This window comes from Thunnus thynnus, chromosome 21 (genome assembly GCF_963924715.1).
Source record: "Thunnus thynnus chromosome 21, fThuThy2.1, whole genome shotgun sequence".
NCBI lineage: Eukaryota > Metazoa > Chordata > Actinopteri > Scombriformes > Scombridae > Thunnus > Thunnus thynnus.
The window spans coordinates 21,169,342-21,186,035 of record NC_089537.1 but is presented as its reverse complement, the minus strand read 5'-3'; the positions used below and the strand labels follow the sequence as shown (position 1 = coordinate 21,186,035).

Here is a 16,694-nt window from a genome sequence, read left to right as displayed (position 1 = left end):
GGATGATTTATTAACCACACTTTCTTAACTATGAAATGTCTTGGTTAAAAATGGGACATGTTGACGTTTTCAATATTAAAACAAAACCCCCATCCTCCCCTACCTTTACCCATGTTAGTAGCCTAGTCCTTACAACACATGTAACCCAAGACAAAGTCCTGTGCCAACCATTCACCCCAATATCCTCCCTATTACCTCTGTGCTGTATAATGATGTCACACTTCCAGGATCAGAAAAAAAACAGCAAGCAAATTAATGGTACATAAACATATTTTGTTAGAGAGAGGGGGGTAGAATTAAGAAGCCATTTTTCTGCTTTGTAATATGCTGATTAGCTCCAAACCTTACATCCACACCTGCTAACAACCTACAACTGCTCCTCCACTGCCAACTCATCTCCTTCCCCCAATTTCTCCTAAGAGACCACCACACACTCTACCATATATACTCTATTAGCCAATTAATGGCCCAGCATGTTAACATTGAGGAGAGTGCTGCCCACACTAAACACATTATTACCGTACAGCCCCAATTACCAGCCCTTTTCCTCTCTTCTCCTCTTACCAGATACTACGTACAAGAGGAGAGGACACTGCAGCCTTTAATGCGACCAGCCCAGAGAGATTTTATTTCACAAAGGGGACAATTGAGTTGCAGTGCTTTATAGCAGCCCCAGCAAGAAGATACCGCTAATATTACACCACTAATTGCTCAGTTTTGTGTCTCTGTGTCTTGTCTTAATGCTGCATTTTATTGTATATTCTTGGAAATAGAAGCGACCTCACATGTACCTTTATATAAAATACAGTGCTAACACTTGAGTTTGTTCTTCATAACAGTGCAGTGGAATGGCATTTCCTCCTGGCTAACAGACAGTCTAGACAGTCTAATGCTGAGGCTTTCAGGGCAGTCAAAGTTTAACACCTAATCCACTGACTGACCATGTCCTCAAAAAAATGATGTGTCAACCAGATGATGCTATTCTTTCTTTAACATTCCTCCTTTTTCAACCTTTTCTGTTCTCCCTGTTGTTTTTTTCTTGTCCTTCATTGCCACTAAATTGAGTCTGAAAACCGCATCTTCACACCAACTAAAACTGAATTTGTAATGATACTGTTGTGCAAGGTTCATTTCAGCGCATGAACGTGAAAGCGGGAGACTGTCACGTCAGGTAATTATTTAAACGTATTATATTGGGAGAGTGAGAGTCCTGGTGTGAAATGGTAGCAACCTGTCAGCTCACCTCAAGTCCTCCCTCTCCGCACTGAATAAATCTCGCTGTTTATCCAACAGTGCTGTTATTTTGGACCAACAAAGCCAGCAGACTCCTACCCCATATGTTTGTCAATGTTTAATCTAACCAAGGGAGACAAGGGGGAGTTGGAGCGAGAGAGAGGGGGGGGGGCTGTCTGTACTCTCAGACACTCATTTTGAAGTCAACACACTTAGAAGTTTGAAAGCCTGCCTCTTCAATATGCATTGTTACTGTGGTGGATGAAACAGAATGTATTTGCTCTCTTACTTTCTCATCCAGCCGTCTTGAATAGATTTTTCTTTTCAATACCCCCTCATCAAAACATGTTCTATTGTTCTGAAGTGGAGATGGAGGGCAGAATGAATCTGAATCTAATCAAAGTGCAGTAAATGACTCTGCATGCAGCTGTCTGTGCAGAATTGCAAACCTCCGATAGCCCATCTTTTGTGTTGACACTTGGCCCATAACAGCATAATGCAATCACAGAGATAATTGTCCAAGTTCCATGGTGTTAATTCACAGTGTTAATAATCGCATTAACTTGCTTGTAGGTATCAATATAATTACAAATGTAATCACACTTCCCAATCAGCCGGTTGGAGCTTCCTTTGAACTTGCTATGGAAATGAGACTCAAATAGGATACTGAAATAATGAGATAGTTTGACAAAGTGGAATGATAACATTAGTGCCACAATCACTGATATGAAAAAACAGAAACGGAAGGATCTGCCTTAAAGCAAATTGCTTTATTCTTTTCTATCTGTGGCACAAAGTCTCTGAAAGCTGAGCAGGGTGTTAGGAAAAAAAAAAGCCTCTCTCAAAAGACCAAATTCTCACACCTAATCCAGGTTTGCTGTTTGTCAAAAGTGAATTGTGCTGACTGACCCAGTCCAGGAACACTGGTCAGGTTTTGTTTGTCTAGAGTCAGCAGGAAGTCAAACAATAAACAAGAGGAAGGGGGCCACTGTCGAGGAAAAATAAGCAGCAATGTGCTGTGCTGAGGTCTGGGGAGCAGGGACAAGGAGAGTGGCAGTGGAGTGCTGGCCGCTGATTAGAAGCCAACTGGAGCCAAGCAGATAAGAGAGAATGGACATCATAATCAGCTGCCACAGAGAAAGACAGAGAGAATAGAGTTCAGTTCAGGCATAAAATGAAGAAGGAACATTGTCAGGTTGTCTTTGTGTGCTCCCCACTTTGGCCGGGAAAATATAGTTTCAGGGCTAGTATGTGCAGAGATAAGTCAGAGACTGATAGAACCCATCCTCTGTTTCTTTCTTTCTCTCTCTTCTCCCCCATGGCCTCATATGAATGAGGGCCACATCCACAGAAACGGCTGCTCTCCAACCCACCCAGGGTCCAATCAGAGAGTTTGTTGTCTCCACAGTCCTCTCAACATGAGCCAATCAGATAGGGGTGCCTTGGGTGCTGTCCACGGGCATAAAGAAACAAGAGTGATGGCTGCTGCCGCTGGGCTGAACAGAGATTTAGATCAGTCTAACCACAGGTTCTAATGCTGCCTTGATGATACATGAAACAGTCAATCACAGGAGCTGTATAAAATCTGCCAGATTTTATCAAAACAAATGCTGCTGATAACCTCTCTTCATCAAGTGGATGCAGTACACTGTGCTCTAGTAATGAAGTCAAAGTTTTATGTACTCTCTTCTCCATCATGTTCAATCCATATAAGGCTGACAAAATATCAATGGAGGAGAACACATCTACTCAAAATAAACGGGTTGTGTCTGCAAGGACTGCAGGCCAAACCATAAATTGCATGAATCATATCAAGGTCAGAGTTTTAAATATATAACCATAGCTGCCTTATTGCAGGGTAAAAAGGGCAGGTTTTATGAATTAATCTGTCTCACCTCTTCTCTGACTCCTATTTTGAATCACTAAAAGCCCCTGTCAAAACCGTCTGCTTGAATTAATGATCGCTAATGTCAAATGAGCCGGGAGTTTGGCTGCAGCCCATCCCGGGTCGTGCTGACACATAGTGCTAGCTGATGACTGCCAGCTTCGGAAACCCGTTACGGTCCGATCCATAATTTCATAAACGCACTCTGAAATAGTCCTATCTCCACAGCAGCAATGTAATCAATCAGAGCATGTGCCTTAAGCGGAGAACTACGACAATCAAATGTAACACCTTAATACAGTAGTGCAACCAAAAAATACAACAAGTAATGGATTTCTGAGCTGTCGTCCTGCGGAAACCTAATGCTTTGAATATCGACTTGGCTTCATGGCAGGTTGGTTTATTATTACCCACCACGATTTCCCTCAGGATTCCCTTTCCATTAACTGAGGGACAATCCCGGCCTGGCTGAGTGATGGGATTTGGGAACAGGTACAAAAGGAAAGAATTAGGTTGGCCTCCTGCACAGGGAGCTGGGACCACAGCTCACACATGCAGAACGGACGCAAACAAGACAGGGAACGAGAATGTGCTGCAAGACAAAGCAGCAGACAAAGAAATTGGGTGACACCGGTGAAAGAAGAAGAAGAAGAGTTAGAACGGGATTTAAATAGCATGTGTGTGTGTTTGTGGGGAGGGGATGGTTGCGAGGGCATGTGCGCTACATATCTCATGTCCACTGTGTGTCTGTGTTGATTCTCCTGCTTAGCATGACAGTCGTTTGGGAGCTGCTCAAAGGGGACAGATCTAGATGGAGAGCCAGGCCCGCCTGTCTCCAGGGTGCACTGAGGGAAATGTGTCGGGCCCTCAGCCAGAGGGGGTCGCATCCGCAGTGGAGAGGACCTTCACTGCGAGTCATGGTCAAATACCGCAAAGAAATGTGCTGCAGCCTTTTGAGCGAGGCCTCCAGATGTTCCATTCAGCAGGGAAGAGGGCCTTTGTGAGTGGTTTTTTTGTGTGTGTACACTTGTTTGTGCTTGTGGTACCATGCATTTGCGACAGCCATCCATCCTTCTCTCCCTTCGCCGTAAGAGGGAGCGGTATCAAGCCCTATTGTTTCTATTCAATTAGCTGTCATTACCAACGGCAGTTTGATTACTGAGTTCATTTGGCTGGTGGAGAACAATGGAGGCAGCAAGCTGTCTTTTCATTCACCCTGCCACCAATATTGTCTCTCCTTCTGGAGAGAATTAAATAGGGCTTGTCTGTGAGGGATGAGGTGTACGCGACAAAACCAATTCCTCGCCTCATTCTTCTGGACGTCCTGATGTCCAGAAACACCAGAGGACATGGAGCCAAGAGGGTTGGATAAAAAGGAACTTTTTATTTATTCTTGAGCGATTAACAACCTGGGCGAGCTGCAGGAGAAGACAAATGCAGAGCTACATCGATTTCACTGTTATAATGAGCACCATTCAATCATGACAAATCCACAGGGGCCTACGAGCACCATTAGGAGGTCAGCGCCTCTGAATGGCACAGGCAACAACAATCCATAAATGATCTATTTAATGTACTGATATAAAAGAAAGGGACATTTCACAAATTGACATCTGAGTGCTTTCCCAGAATTTCCCAACCTTGCTCCCCCATTTTGTTAATTAGGTAGTTTGCTAATTTTCCGGTCAGCAATGTCGCTCCTCCGCCCCCTTTGTTCAGCTGGGACTTAATTGTTTAGGCTTTTAGCGAGCCAAGGCTGTGTCTGAGCGCTCACCTCTCTTGTTCCAGCCTCATCCGCTGGGTCTCCTCTTCTGACGCCTGCACGTCCTCTGCTTTAGATTTACTGGAGCCCTTCCTCTCCATCCTGTCTCCTGGCCGCTCATCCCTCCGGTGCTTTCCAAACCTGAGAAAAAGAGAAGGGCAGACATGGATTTAATTGATGTCCAGGCTTTAATAATTTCTAACCCAATATGGACATTTTTTACAGCAGTGTGGCTCCTCCTTTGTCGCTGAAATTCAGGTGAAATACTCAGAAGGAAATTAAAGTGTCAAACTGTCAAAATCTTCAGGTCGGGTGTGTATAGGGGAGACAGCTCAGGAGGAGTTTCCCCAGGCACCCATTCGTTATTGAAAGAATAACTTGGCCTTTTTCATATAAATGCAATCAAAATGCATCAAGCCATATCAAAAGATAACTCGACGTAGTGAATTCCCTCCCTGCCAAGTCTCCATCCAGGACAGTAGAAAAGATTCAGTGTGCAGTGTTTAAAGTAAGTTTGAAAAGCGGATAATAGCAAAACTCCCGTTTTTTAAAGAGAGGATGAGCTCCCTGTTTCCTCCTTGAGCTGTAGAGTTTACTTAAAGTGATGGGAGCAGTGACAGCTCATGATTTAGTTTTGAACGAGGAGGGAACAAACTACCTCCAACCAAGCAAAATGTAAGTGGAGGAAACGGCATCATTTGTAACTTTCTAGGCAGCGTCGCAAACTTTTACATTTTAATGACGGGAGTGACACACCGGTGGTGGTAAATCTGTGACAGCTTTACAGCGAGGTGAGAATAAGCCAAGCCGATGATCGTAAATTCGTCTGGTCGGGCCGGACTTCGTGCTGGGTGAATAAATGACTGAAGTCTCTGGCTGACTGAGAAGTGTGAGAAAATGATGAGGAACGGAAAACAGAAAGGAGGCCTGCAGTTGTCAGGGAGTACGGTACATTTACAGGGCTGCACACTCACAAACACACACACAAGATATGGGCAAGTCTATTATCTGACCTAACCGGCTGAGACGTCATTATACTGACTACAATGTGCTTGTGAATAACACTAAGATCAGATGCCAACTTTATACATCTGCAGAGAATTTAGGGATTTAGGACAAACCCTCTGATGAGGCAGAACGGGAAAGACAATATCGTAAAAATCTGATGTCATTTCCTGCCGCTCCACAATGGTGCCAGCTGTAGAGGAAGTGCAAAACGGCAGGATACAGAAAAAGGAAGTATTACAGACAGTTATCCAGGAAGTGCACAGAATGGTCATTTTTCATATCAAGATAGAAGCACATCTGTACACCATACGCACTAAATACATCTGCTTTGATCCATGGTGTGTGGTTTTCGATACGTATGCACAATCTTAATTAAATACACCTATGTAGAATGCAACCATTTCAATCATTTGATTATTTTATAAAAGAGGTGAGAAATTGGTCACTGCATGGACATGAATGGCATAATTAAGATTATTATGGAGGCTTCTAATCAGTGTTGGGTCATCTCTGCTCTCAATCATAAAAGGCTGACCAAGAAACTGTTTAAGTTACTGGAAATGAAAATGTGTATATATTTCTACCCTATGACATTTATTTGTTCTGTTTTATTTTGTTTTTGTACCACTGTCAAATGTTACTGGTTTCATATGTGACAAATCAATAAGAATCAAAGTATCAAAAAAAAGAAAAAGAAAACCTTGTACATATTATGAGTGACAGCTTTGTGGGAACCAGGCCACTTAGACTGTGAACAAATTGGATGATTGTAAAGACAAGACAATAAGAGAGAGTGTATGAATGTGAGGACATGTGGCCACAAGTGAGAAGGGAATTCAATAAATATAATCACAGAAAATGACTGGATTTTTATTGAGTGTTTATACTGCATAACATAACTCGATGTTCTCGCATTGTACACACGGACATTGATCATGATGTTCCAAATGATGGGCTTTTTCCCCCCCAGCGGTCCCGTTCAATTTCAGACGGAGCAACAAGAGAAAACATGAGACTCTGCAGTCTCCCAGATCCACAGTGCGTCACTCCCAAGTTTATTTTTACCGTCCTCATAGCAAAGCTTTATTTGACAGTTTGAAAACTTTCACTGAAAGCTGAAAAAATTACATCAGACAAGGTTGACTTTGGGCCGGTGGAAGTGAATGTATTCATGAAATGGGAGACTGTTTCCCTCACGGATGTTTATTATTCTACTTTACATTAAAAGCAGCCAGGACCTTTGTGCAAATGGCTTCTCTTTGGTAGCGGCTGCTTTGGAATTGTAATCTTCTGAATGCGCTGTGGCCTGGTGGGAGATCCTGGTTTGGGGTTATACAGAGAGCCCAGGAGAGGCCGAGAGAACGATATGTGGACTCTGTCGCCCGGATAGCATACATTACCTGATTAATTAATCAACAAATGGCTCTAGTAAGGCATAAAACTCTAGGCTGGGGCTGGGAATGCTAATAATAGTGAGCCTGCTATCTATCACCAGGGCAGGTGACAGCTTCCCTCGCCTCACTTCAAGGACTTTCATTAACTTCCTCAGGAAAATTCACCTTCCTCCAGTTTTTTTGCTCAGTCTCTTCTTTCTCTCCACACCTAAAAAAAACATAAAATAACCTCAGGCGAGACAAACTTCTGCCCTCAACTTTTTTTCTTCTTCTTCTGGATCAACATCAATACAGTCAGGGATTTGTCATAGTCAAACATATTGGCGGATTAGACTGAGCAGGACCCTGGGCATGCAGCAGCTCAAATATGAAAGGCTATTCCCCCATCGCCGGTGGCCTGAGAAGGAGGGCCCACATCAAAGTGGAGGCGGAGGAAAGGGACGATACTACCAGAGCTATTAGAAGGCTATCGGGACACTTGCTGGTTCACTGACAACATGGCTCTGCCCTTCACTCGAACAGCCTGAGCCCTGCCAGTGGGGACCATGGTGGAACACAGGATTAACCACCAAACCTCCACTGACTCACAAAGCCCAGTGTAATATTGCTACACTCGACATTTTAGCAGAAAGATACAAATACAAAAATCTGTGGTACCAGTGTGTGTAGAAAAACTGCAAACCACATTGACTTTTATACCTGTCTCTGGAAGATAAGTGTCTCTTTTGAGAAATGAAGGGAATCCGATAGAAAACAGTAATGATTTGGAGTTAATCAGTGTCAGGAGGGACTGGGAGGACACAACTCAGCCGTTTCTGTAAAACTCTTGAGCTAGTATTGACATCTTGGCATTAATTGGGGCTGGCATCAGAATAGCTGTATTGAGAGTGAGGTTGATGAGGCTTGATAATGAGATACTGATTGGTAGCTACAACTTATGGACAGAATGACAATGGAGTAACTACAGTATGTCTTGCAGTTTGGGAAAGAGAACCTATTTCGGCCCAAAAATCTGATCGGTTTCTTAATGTGGCTGCACAACTGTACTTACGTGTTGTACAATTACAACTTAGGCATCATGATGACAATTGTCAATTACCACTATTTTTCATTGGAAACATTGTAAAAAAAAAAAGTTGAGAATACCTGAAATTTCAAGGTAAGTTACAACAAACTACAATAATATTTTGAGTTGAGCAATTTAACTTAACTTCTTATGTTAAGGATTTGAGTTTATCCAACTTTGAATTTTTTACATCTGTTCATAAACTTAAAGGGAAATCAAATCTAAACATTGTAATCTCTTGAAATTTTTTGCTTATAATTGGGGTTAGTTTTCAATTATGCTTGTTTTATCAATCATACAATTGTGATAGATACACTCCCTCATGACTATAGCTGTGTTAAGCAAGTACACTGGAAAACACGCATACAGTGAGTAGGTGAAGTGCATAACTGTTTGCATTGTTTTACAAATAATGAGGTAAAAGTATGTAGAGGTCATCCCTGTGAGTTAAAAGCACTGGCTTCAGACTGCTCTGAATGCTCGGTTTCCAACAGTTTTTTCTACTTTCAGCCTGAGCCGACATAGACTTGTGACGGATTTCTTTATATGGTCATCTGCTCAACACACAGCGTGTAAGTTCACTGCTGCACTCTGCTAACATTATGACGTTTTTTCATTTCATTGTTTTGGGGGTAGTCACGCCAAGCTATAACTCAAGTCGAGCTGGCACGTTTTGAGTATTTTTTTTCATTACACAGCACTACAAAGTAAAATAAGTAGTTTACCTGTTGGAGGTGTGCTGGTTGTCTGTAGCTCTTCATCAAACATCATCATCACTGTGGCTGATTCTGCTTGTACTATTCCTCCCTGCATTATTTCTAAGTGATCCACTGAACAAAGAGCTCCAAATATCTCCAGATGTTTGTTTGTCAACTGGTTTTTAGCACCACTAATGAAACTGCTAATTCAGTGATGAATACGTTTCACTTCCTGTAAATCCTTCACAATAAAAGTCCCCTGTTATTTAGTCATTTAAAAGCTTTTAACATGAAGCAGCAAAAACAGAAAATGTTGTCAATCAGCAATAACTTAATACAACTCTGAAACAGCTGCCCCTCGGCAGGCTTCCGGAAAGCCAGCCAATCAGAACAGAGCTGACTCATCGGGAGGCGGGCTTTAAATAGACAGGAGCTAAGACTGCCTGTTAAGAGACAGAGGCTAAACTGAGGGGCTGCATAAAGAGCCAGTACAAGATAAATAAGGAGTTTTTTGAACTGTTAATCATGCAGAGCTACTTAGTAGAGTCCCAGAATAAAATTAAAGAGCTGAAAATGAGCATAATAGGTCCCCTTTAAATTTGACAAGTTAAGTGGACAATCAGTTAGACATTTAGTCAAATTCTCATTTTGTTGAAAGACTGAACTTGTGATTTTAAGTTTTGAAAGTGGTAACTTAACAATGTAAGTTGACCTTACTTGAAACTGACAAACTTATCAAATTACTCTGAGTTCATAATAAAAGCATTCATTTAATAAAACTGATTATATGATTTTACAGTCTACATAAGTCTGGTATAGTAAAGGAGGAGTCAACTCTGAGAATGTGTCTTCATGCCATCCACAACCACAACAACAAAAACACAAATTAATGTTTTCACTTTTTAATGGATTACAGATAAAGATTCTAAATTTCCTGGACTCAAATTTGTAAGAGAAAGCAAGTAACTAGCATGACTCTTTGCCACAACCTCAATCGTACAATTTCAAATGCTGATAATTTCTAAGGTGTAACAACTTGTAATATTTTATGTATGCCAAAGAATATAAGTTGCCTTTTTTTTGGTTTTTTTTACAATGTAGATGTACAACAGCTATTTGAATTGTGAATGGAAATAATTCATTCTTGACCTTGGGAACAGTAGTGTAACATAATGATCGTAACCCAGAAGTTTACAAATTGGCTTTTTTCTGAAAAAAGTAATAAGCGGGCCTTTGAATTAGGATAATTTTGTTAAATAGCTATTTGAAATGACTTGTGCTGGTCATTATTTGAGCAACGGCCAGACCTCACATCTCCATTCAAACCAGGTAAACAATGATACGCCATTTACATCCTCATAAAGCTCTGATCTCCTTTTTCTGCATCTGTCCACCAGACCGCAGCACTGTTTAATGATGCGTTCCTAAGCATCTATCTCACTGTGGCAAACAGCAGGTACTGTAAGAGTGATGAATACACAATTGCAAAGGGGCCCTCAAAAGACAAAGAAAGATGGAGAGAGGAGAGATGCGTCTGGATAGAAAGACAATGATCTCAGATTACATGAGCACAAACACACAACAGCTGAGTGAGATGCACATTTGATCAGTAGGATAGTGATAAGCACACAGAATGCAGATAGACACAGGGAACATTTATGACCTTTAGCCTGCATTCAAAGCTTGAGCTGCTCTGTGCTATTCATCACTGGTTGGCCTCGATGATGTCTGATTGGCCATCACAACTCATTTGGGGGGTATGTAATCTAACATGTGTCAGTCATATATAATAATATATTATATATTAGTGTTTTGATGGCCACTGATGCAATGAAACATCGGGAGTAAAATTGAAGTGTTCAATCAAAGTGCCGTCGGTTACATATCTGCTGACAGCATGTCATGAAATAAAATGTTTTCAAAGACTGTTGCATATTAGGCATGTTACTGAGTAGTTGGCTTTACTCTATGTATGTACGGTATCTCCTTTTAGTAGAAAAGAAGTCAGTAAATAGGTACTCCATTCGATATGATACATCATCATATATCACAGAAAACAGAAGGGTTTATACCACTAGCAGTGGATGCCTCATACATCATCTTCATCGATTTACAGGGTAATAATACTTCAAGGCTGCAGCACAACAGGGGAGTAAAAAGTCAAAGACAGAATTTCCAAAGAGGGAGAAAAAGTAAATTATGCAAAGCCTCAAAGCCAGTTTGATTGTTACAATCATTTAATCTGGGGAGTAGATTTGAGAGAAGCTAATCTGTTTTGACATCTTCTGTGGGGAATTTTGTGGTTTGCTCACAGAGAGTTGCTGACTTAGGAGGGAGGATTGGGGATATAACTGCCTATTCCTTCCCCTAAAATGTGTGGTTTCTGAAAGTGAATGCAAGGATGTGATGGACCACCTGGTTTAACCTCACATGAAGCACTCATCGCATTAGGTGTTAAATCTTTGGCATTATTCAAAGCTGAAAATGGAACAGGTGAGCCAGAAAGAAAAAACGACTGCATCTATCAATATGAGTAAGTGATGAGAAGATAATTTCAAGGGCAGATAGAGAGAATCATTATGGTTTCTGCTCGGCCAACCTGAAAGTTAATCCAAATCTCCCAGGGCGAAGTCCCCCACAGGCATCTGACGTGGTGTCTGAGCCCCCATCCCCCGAAACTGTATTTGTCGCTGACTCGCAGTCAGGAGGAAAATAAATAACTATGCCCCCACCCACTGCATTTCATGCTGATAATCTATAAAGCACCATAAAAAAACACTTTTTTTTCTCTCAGAGAAGAATCAAGAAATGTTATTATCATCTTATTGATGGCCAAAAGCACACTGCAGAAAGTTTAGACTAACACACATACCCACACACAGACAAACACACTTTTTTTTTTTTACTATTTCTCTACCTTCTCCTATCCCTGTCCAATGCAAGTGCATGTCAATATGAAGTAGTGCATGATTTCTACACAGAGCTGCACCTGGGGCAAAACCCTGACAGTGGCATGTCATTGTACAGTGCCTTGTAGGAAGGTGAGGCTGTCGGATTTGTCTGTCCTCCTCGCAAGCTAAGTGTTGTGTGGTGAGTAAACACTCTCTACCTGGGGTGAGACACATCGATGCCTTGTAAAAAAAAAAAAAAATCCAATAAGACAGTCAGAGAAAGAAAAAGGGAGAGAGTGTTTTTTTCTTCCCCGGGAATCACACTGTGACCCGGGGATCGTTAACAGGCATTAAAGTGGCGTTCGTTATCGTCGAGTGGCCTCGGCGTAATGTCGCCACCACTGGTTTCCAGGGACACCGACCCCAGAGAGGTATGCGAGGATGTTCTCCAGTTGTTCCTGCAGCCTCCAGCCACTGCCAGCCGATTATCTCCCTCCCCGTGGAACTCATTATCTGCAACTTGTAATGTCAGTCAGCGCTTACCCTGCCAGACCTCTTTTAAACCAGAATCTGCAACCTGACGCATCCTCAGAAAAGCATTTTTCAAAGGGAGTGTTTCATGAAAGAGACTTCAACCTGAGATTCATCAGTGAATAAATGTGTAAGATTTTTGGCATCATGCTTGGGCTTCAGTCTTGGGGTTCATTATATGGAATATGCCTTCAAAATAACACAACCCTTAATGCAGTCGAACATTCCCTTGCCTTTTACAGAGACTCTGCCTCTTGCAGGTCACAGCGAGACATGACATCTCTGCGCTTTCCCCTCATTGGACAAGGGCTTGCACACACTGAACCAATCGATTTCCTCCTGAGGAGGAGGGTGGGGAGCTGTTGTTGATTGGCTGCAGCTCTGGAGGGAAGCCAGGCCTAATTCTTTTCAGCGACGGTGTGAAAACAGTGGGGAGAAGTACAGGAGGAGGGAGCATGGCAGTCGAAATGGTTCATGCCGGGTGGGAAAGTGGCATGTCCCGCACGGCGAAGGCATGACATGCATTTATTCATGACATCAGGCCGAGCCCCGGTAGGTGGACAGCACTGTGGGTGAAACGGAGGGAAAAAATTATTCTCACCAGAAACTTGTATGCCTCTTGGGTCTCCCAGCTGAGCAAAGAAGACACCGTCACTTTGGAGAATGTTCAGTCTCAGTGACGCTCTATGTGGTCTTTCAATGTGCCAAAATAATGAAAAAGGAAATCAATTTACAGGTATATGAATTGTATACCATCTCAGATCACTGTATTTAAATGACAGTCTTTTTCTCAAACAATATCGCTGTCCCCACCTGTTTACCATAAAAAGGTTATTGTATGGAAATTAATATTTTCTGGCTGAAATACACATGCATGGAAATTGATGCGATACAGCCCTCTCTGAAAATTGTTTTCAGCCTTAACGTTATCTTTTTTCCTGCCATGTCAGTCAGTATTTCCTATTATTTCTGCTACTCTGTCAGTCAGGTCGTCCGCCATCTGTTTTTTCCTCTCTTCACACTTCTCTTGCAGAATTTATCTTTCTGCCTCGCTCTGTTTTTCCTCCCAGCCTTTTATTTTCCTTCATCCGAGTCTGTATGTGTGTCCAATGGCCAGATCAACAACTACATTCCACCACTGGTCTCGTTGTTGTTGGCCTCTCGTTGAGAGGTAGACACAGATAAGACAAACAGAGCTGGAAATTCTTACCCCACAACCAACACCCCCCAAGGAGGAAGAAGGAGAGAAAAAAAGACAAAGGGTTTACACTAAAATAAATATATGTGTGAAGAATGGTCAGCCATGGAGGGCTGCCAGGCTATTTCAGGGTGCTATCCCATCCTCCAGATATTTTATTGTACTTCCACAATGTTTGTTTGTACCACTTTGTACACTGTACCACTGTGTGTGTGTGTGTGTGTGTGTGTGTGTGTGTGTGTGTGTGTGTGTGTTTGTGTTTGTGTGTAGGAGGGTATGGTAGATTTTCAAAATTCTACGAACAGAGTTAATCCGCTCTTATTGAGAAATGTTCTTTCTAGCCACAGAGACCAGACAGAATATAGACACGCATAACTGCAGCAACATCCAAGATGCTGGAATTACATCACAGTGAATGGCTGAGGATGTTCTCTGCCTTTAAACTAACAACTATCAGTATCAAAGCCACTGTTGAACTGAATAAGTGTATATGTGTGTGTGTGTGTGTGGGGGAGAGTTTGAATGTCTATCAACAATAAAAGTTCTTGCATGCGTGTGGGTTTGTGTGTTCGCAAGCTGGAAAAAAACCAGCATTCATCTGTTTTCTCTGTGTGCCAATTATTCATATTTAAGCAAGAGCAGGTACACACAAGCATCTTTGTGTGTGTGTGTGTGTGTATGTGTGTGTGTGTTTATCTATATGTGTGTTCCCGTATATCAAGGGACAGCTTGGCTTTTCCATATTTCAAACAGCCTGTGCAACACAAAGGACGAGGCCCAGCCCAACATGATTGCCTTTAATGTTTCACATAAATCACTGAGTTGTGTATGTGTGTGTGTGTGTGTGTGTATGCGTGTGTATGTGTGAGGAAGGGTGGGGTGTTTTTGCACACGCTCTGAGGAACGTTTCAAATCCCTGACACCCCTGATTAAAGCCTCTCATTACAACACAAATAAACAGTCCAAACGCATTCATACATCCATTTGTTAAAGTGTATGAGCGCAGTGAGCGGGGAGTTTCTGAAGGACAATTTACACAGAAACAGTCGAGCAGCTCAGAGGGAAGTTCAGGTGATGAGGTAGGCTTTGAGTATGTGTTTGTGTCTGTGTGTGTACATTCTGATCATGCAATGGCATATTTAATATAATTGCTGGTATTTGCTCCACTAATAATCGTGCACACTTTCTTTCACAAACACTTTATCAGCTGCCAAATGCTTTGACTGGCCACAACCTATGCATGAGCAGACACACACAGTCTCACATGCTCATATACATATACGCATTTGACTAATGCCTAACCATCCTAGCCCACACAGCCACACACAGGGATGCAGGAATGGAGATGGGGGTAGCGGGGAGGAGGGAACACTGCTGTGGTTTCTCAGTGGAAGAGCTACAGTAGGTGGCTCGGGCTGTGACCTAGATACAGTATGGCACACTGCATTCCTAATGGGCCATTTTGATCATTGCCACTCGCTGTATGCAGCTAGGTTGCTGCTGCATGCCTCAAACGCAAAAACTCAGCATTCAGCAAACATAGCAGCCAAAGTCTGCTCAGCTCTTCTAATGATGGCAACCGCAACTGTGAATGTGGGGGTACCATGGTGGAAAAAAAACAGAAAACCAGAATTTTGAAATAGCTGTACAAAATACAAGTGTTGCGCAGAAACTTGCAGAGGCCTCCACTGATAATAGGTTTGGTGATGTATTTACAACTGCTTTCACCACCCACAACTTGGACCCATTAGGATGTGTAGGTGAGAGGAAATAGCTTATGATTACTGTCATGATACAAGATTGCCTCATAAATTAATTTTCAGCCCTCTTTTCTTGTCTTTTCTGTTTTGATTATCTTTGGCTTCTTGCAATTGTTTCCTAACTAATTTACATGCTGATGAGTTTGGAGACAGATGTCTTTTGCAACGCTCAAACGCCTGATTTCCAAGATGCTCGGTTAAAGGACAGGCGAGGGGAGAGGGGAGAAGTGAGGCAGGTTTTCTGTCTCGTAAACGTCAGACTTTGAAATACAGGCATGGACACACACCGGCCCAAGTGTTGTATTTGAGTCCATCGGAGAAAGGAGACAGCAGAACCACTGATCCGTGATATACATCCCTCCCAGCATTCAGAGGGAGACGGGAAAGGTCTTTCTGTCAATGCCACGATGAATCTCCAGGGCAGCTGGGGGGAGGAGGGAAGAGGGATACTGGTGGATATATGGAAAGAAAGTGGGAGGGAGTGACAGTAATTGTGAGTAAAGTGAGGATGAGAGACAGTAGGAATCCCATGGAATCTCAGGGATAGTGACTGTACATCACAAGCAGCGTTTGATAAATAACCCTGGACACTCCTCTTCTGTCTGTTGGACTTCTACAGGATGAAAGGGTTGTTTTTCCAAAAGCAAAATAAATGAATGGAAACTGAGTACAGAACCACAAGTATGTCAAATTAAACATGCTGAACATTCCATTTTTGAATCTAGATGTCATTTATAAAACCTTAGTATAATCAATGAAAACAAATGAGAGAGCAAAAATCAATTGCATGGTTTGCAGCTTGTACCAGTCTTCTTTATACTGTGGGATATTTCCCTACTGAATTGCAGCACAAAGGGAACTTGCTTTACAGCACAAATTAGGAATAAAGAGGCTTTTGTGTAGCAAAAAGCTGTAGCTTTTGGAATTTCTTGCAATGCCAAATGGTGTAAGGAGACAAAAATCCATCCAATGATTGTAGAGACATTTCACTCAAAACCACACATGTGAACCTCATGGTGACACTACAGGAAATGTCAAGGGATCAGCAAAGTCAATAGGCTTCCTTCTTTAGGGACCATGGAAATCTGAACAAACATTCATACAAACAGTAGTTGTTGAAATATTTCAGTCTAGACCAAAGGAGTGGACCAACCAACATTACTATTTCTACAGCCTGGCTAAAAATGACTGACACACATTCAACTGTTATGGTGAAGCAAAAGAGAAAACCTTGGGACAGAGGAAGAAGGGTTTATGGGTAAAGTGGT

At 42.2% G+C, this 16,694-nt stretch overlaps 1 protein-coding gene across 7 annotated transcripts in view; it reads right to left on the bottom strand.

Moving 5' to 3' along the window:
* Positions 1-16,694, bottom strand: part of LOC137173071 (partitioning defective 3 homolog) — a 355,263-nt gene that overhangs the window by 79,439 nt on the left and 259,130 nt on the right. For all 7 annotated transcript variants that reach the window (XM_067577768.1, XM_067577762.1, XM_067577765.1 and 4 more), the window contains one exon: positions 4,893-5,021. In XM_067577768.1, coding sequence (XP_067433869.1) covers positions 4,893-5,021 — 129 coding nt within the window. The remainder of the gene's footprint in view (positions 1-4,892; positions 5,022-16,694) is intronic.